The sequence below is a fragment of the Dermacentor variabilis genome, chromosome 9 (genome assembly GCF_050947875.1).
Source record: "Dermacentor variabilis isolate Ectoservices chromosome 9, ASM5094787v1, whole genome shotgun sequence".
In the NCBI taxonomy this organism is placed as follows: domain Eukaryota; kingdom Metazoa; phylum Arthropoda; class Arachnida; order Ixodida; family Ixodidae; genus Dermacentor; species Dermacentor variabilis.
This window is the reverse complement of record NC_134576.1, coordinates 108689356-108694975: the sequence shown is the minus strand read 5'-3', so window position 1 is coordinate 108694975 and position 5620 is coordinate 108689356. Positions and strand designations below refer to the sequence as shown.

The window sequence follows — 5620 nt, the reverse complement described above, 5'->3', positions numbered from 1 at the left end:
CGGTGTCCTCATTGTCCTTTATTTCTTTTGTAGTGAATCTTCTATAGTGATCGAAGTGTCCTTCTCATTTAGCATTTGTAGCAAAGTAGTATTCGAGAGCACTAATATGGGATAGGACATGCTGATCATTTTCAGCTACCTTTTCAGAAGAAACTTTGTCGTATTATGCCTACTTTTATGAATAGCTCATTTATAGCCTTCAGAATAGCAAGTACCTATTCTTCAGAAGAGGCAATCTGAAACTTTCGGGCTGTCCTGGATTCAAGGCTAGAGTGTGAACAAAGTTCCTTGTTCATTGTTTCATGCATGCGAAGCAAAAGATTGTAGCTTATCTAAAAAAAAATATTAAGCCAATGCTTCTCTGGTTAGGCGATTTAAAACTCGTGTTGCATCTTAGTTTCAAGGGTGGAGTGGGGACTGTGAACTAACCGCTGCTCGTGACAACTTTGAGCATGTATGGAAAAGGGATTTTGCGGCAACTAATGCAAGTGTCTAGTACTCGCTGGCAGTCGAAATAATCTATTTAATCTGGTATCGCAAGTGTTTTTGTGTGCCAGTTGCTGCATTCTCTGGAAAATCGAGGCAGCACGCCTTGGGAACTGACGAGCAACAAACTAAGCAATGCTTGCAAGGAATGTGGATTGTTTATGGGTAGAGGTTGCCCTGTTCGAATAGCCTTTCTGTTATCGGCAGTTATGCAACAAGGGATGTCTAAGGCTGGAGCCAATGTTGCGTCCCAGAAACTGTTCAGAAAAGTAATTCTGTATGGTCTGAACACTACTTGTGGTAATTCACTTGTTTTCAGATTTTAGCATGGGCCTTGTAGTAGTCTGTGCTGACAGCATCGATTTCAGCGTGGGCTTTTGTGAGGCGTGCTGTGAAAAAAAATAGCACGTGGTCAGCCATGTGTCTCTGCTGTAGATGGTTGACTGTACTAATGGGCTCTTTCCAAAATTGTCCAAAATGGGTTGCTTGTTATGAGGTGGCATGAAATTAATGTTTGTTTGGACACAAAAATTTCGTATTTTCATGGTGACATTTCTTCGGCTGCTGGCACATAGCATTGAGGTGAGTGGTCTCACTTCCACAAATATGTGGTGCAGTGCTCTAGTCAGGTTTATTCCTTGTACCACCATTTATCATTCCAAGCTACCAGAGTTGTGCTTTTGTGGTACTATGTCATGGTGTTTACTGTATTTGTGTTTGTGCTTGTTTTTGTATTGCACAAATCCACTTTCAGTATCTGTTGTATTATGAAGGGTGGAGTAGATATAGTGGGCAGCAGGTTCTTGAGAGTGTATCAATATGAAGATCCACTACACCAAAGAGTGGCTTCAGTGGGTGAAACAGAGCAAAGCAGCCGCTCATCAAATAAGTTGAACCTCCTTGTAATGTTGCATCTGACATGAGACTACATTATTTCTGATGTTGGTGATTCTGATGTGGTCCAACTTATAATAATAAATTCTGATAAGTATGCATAAAACTTCAGACTATCTTCATTACATATGATGTTGGTTCATAGGCATAAATTTATTGCATGCTGATATTGGTGTGAAATATGTTAGGTTTGCTTCATTATGCCCAAGAATTCATTTTATCTGTGCTATATCGAGGCTCGACTGTATTACATAGCTACATATAATTAACCAAAGATAATGATCGCTAGCCTGGCAAGGCAGTAAGACTTCAGGATCGCCAGTCAGCCTCTAGAGTATGCGAAAGGATACGTTTACCTAGGTCAACTACTCACAGGAGACCCTGATCATGAGAAGGAAATTTGCAGAATAAAATTGGGTTGGAGTGCATATGGCAGACATACTCAGGTCGTTACTGGAAGCTTGCCATCATCACTAAAAAGAAAGGTGCGCAATAAATGCATTCTACCGGTGTTAACATGTGGGGCAGAAGCTTGGAGGCTGACAAAGAAGCTCAAAAACAAGTTAAGGACTGCACAAAGAGTGATGGAATGAAGAATGATAGGCGTAACGTTAAGTGACAGGAAGAGAGCAGTGTGGATCAGAGAGCAAATGGGCATAGCCGATATTCTAATTGGCGTTGAGTGAAAGAAATGGAGCTTGGCAGGTCATGTAATGTGTAGGTTAGATAACCAGTGGGCAGTTAGGGTTACAGAATAGGTGCCAAGATAAGGGAAACTCCGTCGAGGATGACAAGACTAGGTGGCGTGATGAAATTAAGAAATTCCCAGGTGCAGTTGGAGTTGGTGTGCACAGCACAGGGGTAATTGGATCGTAGGGAGAGGCCTTCATCCTGCAGTGGACTTAAAAAAAGGTTGTTGATGATGATGATGAACTGTCAAACTGCACTTAAGTTCTGAGGAGCTGAAATGGCTGGTTATTCGAGCTAGTGCTACGGGAGAATGGATATGTGCATTACATGTGATAGGGGAAATGTAGCATTATGTCAAAGTAGCTTTATCTAGTAGAGTGACAGTCAGTGACATCACCGGGGTGCTGACTTTGAGGTAGACCGACATCAAAGGTGGTGGATGCAGTGGCCTGGATTTGAGGTTTCGTATCTCGGCCCTACCTCCTTTCGGGTACAAGTTGCCTACACGTGATTGCATAGTACTTTGCACATGCAAGACTCTCTGAAATATTTCCCTCACGCACAAATTAATACTGGAATTAGTCACCTGCGACTGCATACATCCGTTAGTACTTCTGGAAATATCACGTTTGTCGTTAAAGTACAGAAAGTCGAGCGACTTGGTGTGTATTGTTCATGGCAGAGCAGTGTGAAAAAATTAACTCGAGTATAAGGATTGAGCACTGAGCAGGTTGGTACACGCCCATAGTAGTAGAGATAACTATAGTAGTAGTTTTGCTGTTGAGATAAATGACAACGGGAATTATAGAGTTCTGCTTGTTTTATATGTGAGTGCTACACAGTTGAGCACAACAAAGGTATGGACAAGACACAACCTTGTCCTACCTCTATCCTTGTTGTTTTCTTGCCCCGTTGTGCCAATATTTAATGTAGATGTTCTGCTTGATTGGGGACCTGTGGTTAGGTGTGATATCAACATGAAAGTATTGATGTTCTTACATCCGACATTCCTGTTGGGACTTCTCACATGGTGTGCACGCTCTATAAACTCTGGAAGAATAAAAAATGCCTAATTTTGAAGCTATATGCTTTTCATTATTCTAAAGATGAAAGGAACGTGGTGAAACTACATTCTGAATGGACTGAATTAAATACCACCGGAAGGGAATACCTGTAGGCGAATCAACCTCATCCTTTTCTTCCGCCTTTCTCTAAATGCAGTGGCAGCGTCCAGACTCTGACCACCCAGTAACACCCTGCCCCCCCACTGTCTTCGGAAGAAGGGATTGCGTGTCCTGCTAGCCCGGCCGACCGCCTCGGCCACATCGACGGGTGCCGCACCGCCGGCGGCGGAATCAGCAGTAGCAGCGGACCAGAGCCATGGGCAAGCAGAACAGCAAGCTGAAGCCCGAGGTCCTGGAGGACCTCCGGCAGAACACCGAGTTCTCGGACGCCGAGATCCAGGAGTGGTACAAGGGCTTCCTCAAGGACTGCCCCAGCGGGCACCTCTCCATCGAGGAGTTCAAGAAGATCTACGGCAACTTCTTCCCCTATGGGGACGCGTCCAAGTTCGCCGAGCATGTGTTCCGCACCTTTGACGCCAACGGGGACGGCACCATCGACTTCCGCGAGTTCCTGTGCGCGCTGAGCGTGACGTCGCGCGGCCGCCTCGAGCAGAAGCTCAAGTGGGCCTTCAGCATGTACGACTTGGACGGCAACGGCTACATCTCGCGCCAGGAGATGCTCGAGATAGTCACGGTCAGTGGGGCCCTGCTGGGACTGTTTCGTGGTCCATTGATTGTGGTGGCAGCAGCATTTAGCTGAATGCAGTGCAGGACTGTGAGAGAAAGCTGTGCGGGTTTCTAACCCGACCTGTGCATGTTTCCCGTGCAGTTTGAAACCTGGGTTCCACCAAAATCATTAAAACCTGGGTTGCAACCTGCATGGGTTTTACATGGGTTTTCTTCTTGCTCTTTGCATGAATACAGTAACCCTGTTTGCGCTGCCGTACTGCCAGTACAGGCTGTTGTAGCAGTGCCTCAGGTCCGAAGACAGTGCAGTTCCGCATTTACGGGAAGCGTATATGTCAGTCTGAAACTTTTAAAGCCACTAGCTTCGTTCAAGTGTGGGGAATTGTTCTATGGGCAACTGTAGTATGTTGCGTTCCTGAAAAAAAATGCATTTTTCTATGTCCGTTATTGTGTGAAGTCGGGGAAGCAACTCTTCGTACCTGCTTTACTCAGTGACCACCTAAGAATTCAGTACAAGCACCACCCACAAAATTGCACTGCATATTCTTTCTATGCCTTCTCTGCACTCCAAGATATAGCTTCCAAGGGACACCAATATTGAAAGAAGTTTGCCTATGCCCTGACATTACAATAATTTAACATGATTGGTTAGCACATTTATACAAATCCTTTTTGAGTAGCACTGCTGTGTAGTATTTACCACTTGACGCTTACGTTGCCTCTGAATATAGGGTGCTGACACCCTGTAGAACACCGCAAAAGCTTATGGAAACTTTTAGCTTGTCTGTACATGTACACAATTCATGCATGAACAACAGCGCTAGTGGTGCCATCTTGTGACGTTGAGCTGAGCCAAAGCATACAAAACTGTGATTGCAATGACTGGCTGCCTTCAGCTCAGCGTAACCATGCCAGTGACAGCATAATCTTTAATATATAATCATATATATATATATATATATATATATATATAGAACTTCAGCAATGCTACAACGTAAACAGAGCACGTATTTAATTTCAACAGTTTCGACCAGTGGACCGATGATCATCAGGCTTTGCACCAGGGTTTTCTTGCAAACCCTGGTGCAAACAGGGTTTTATTTAACAGCGCCGTCACGGTGCTGTTAAATATCCAAGGCATGTGCAGAGTTGTAGGGCTTGAGTCGGGTGACGTGGACAATGTCTCTGGTTGTCACAGCAGAAGACGTAGTGGGCGTGGTTAGAACAATTTCATAGGTGACATCGGTCACTTGGCGGAGCACGCGATATGGGCCGGTATAACAGGAAAGCAGTTTCTCACAAAGGCCAACTTTATGCGATGGTGACCAAAGCAACACGAGGGTGCCGGGCGTAAAATGGACGTCACGGTGACGGTGGTCGTAGCATCGCTTCTGTTTGTCTTGAGAGACTTGTAGACGAACGTGCGCAAGTTGACGAGCATGGTCAGCACGGGCGATTGCATCATGGGCATAAGCGCTAGTTGAAGCTGTGGTGCACGGAAGCATGGTGTCTAGTAGTAGCGTCGATTCGCGGCCGTACAAGAGGTAAAACGGGTAAAAGCCGGCAGTTTCGAGACTGGAAGAGTGTTATGCAAATGTAATGTAGAGTAGAGCCAGATCCCAGTCACGGTGGTCGTCTGAAATGTATTTGGGTAGCATGTCTGTAAGAGTGCGGTTCAAACGCTCAGTGAGGCCGTTCGTTTGAGGGTGGTAGGAGGTAGTAAATTTATGCTGAATGGAGCAGGCCCGCATGATGTCGTCAGTGACTTTCGTCATAAACGTATGGCCACGGTCTGTTAG

General features: G+C 45.2%; 1 protein-coding gene across 1 annotated transcript in view; it reads left to right on the top strand.

Moving 5' to 3' along the window:
• The window catches only part of Nca (neurocalcin homolog), a 153419-nt gene that overhangs the window by 124146 nt on the left and 23653 nt on the right, over positions 1–5620 (top strand). Inside the window, exon 3 of the mRNA XM_075668971.1 lies at positions 3292–3828. Coding sequence (XP_075525086.1) covers positions 3451–3828 — 378 coding nt within the window. The 5' untranslated portion in view covers positions 3292–3450. The remainder of the gene's footprint in view (positions 1–3291; positions 3829–5620) is intronic.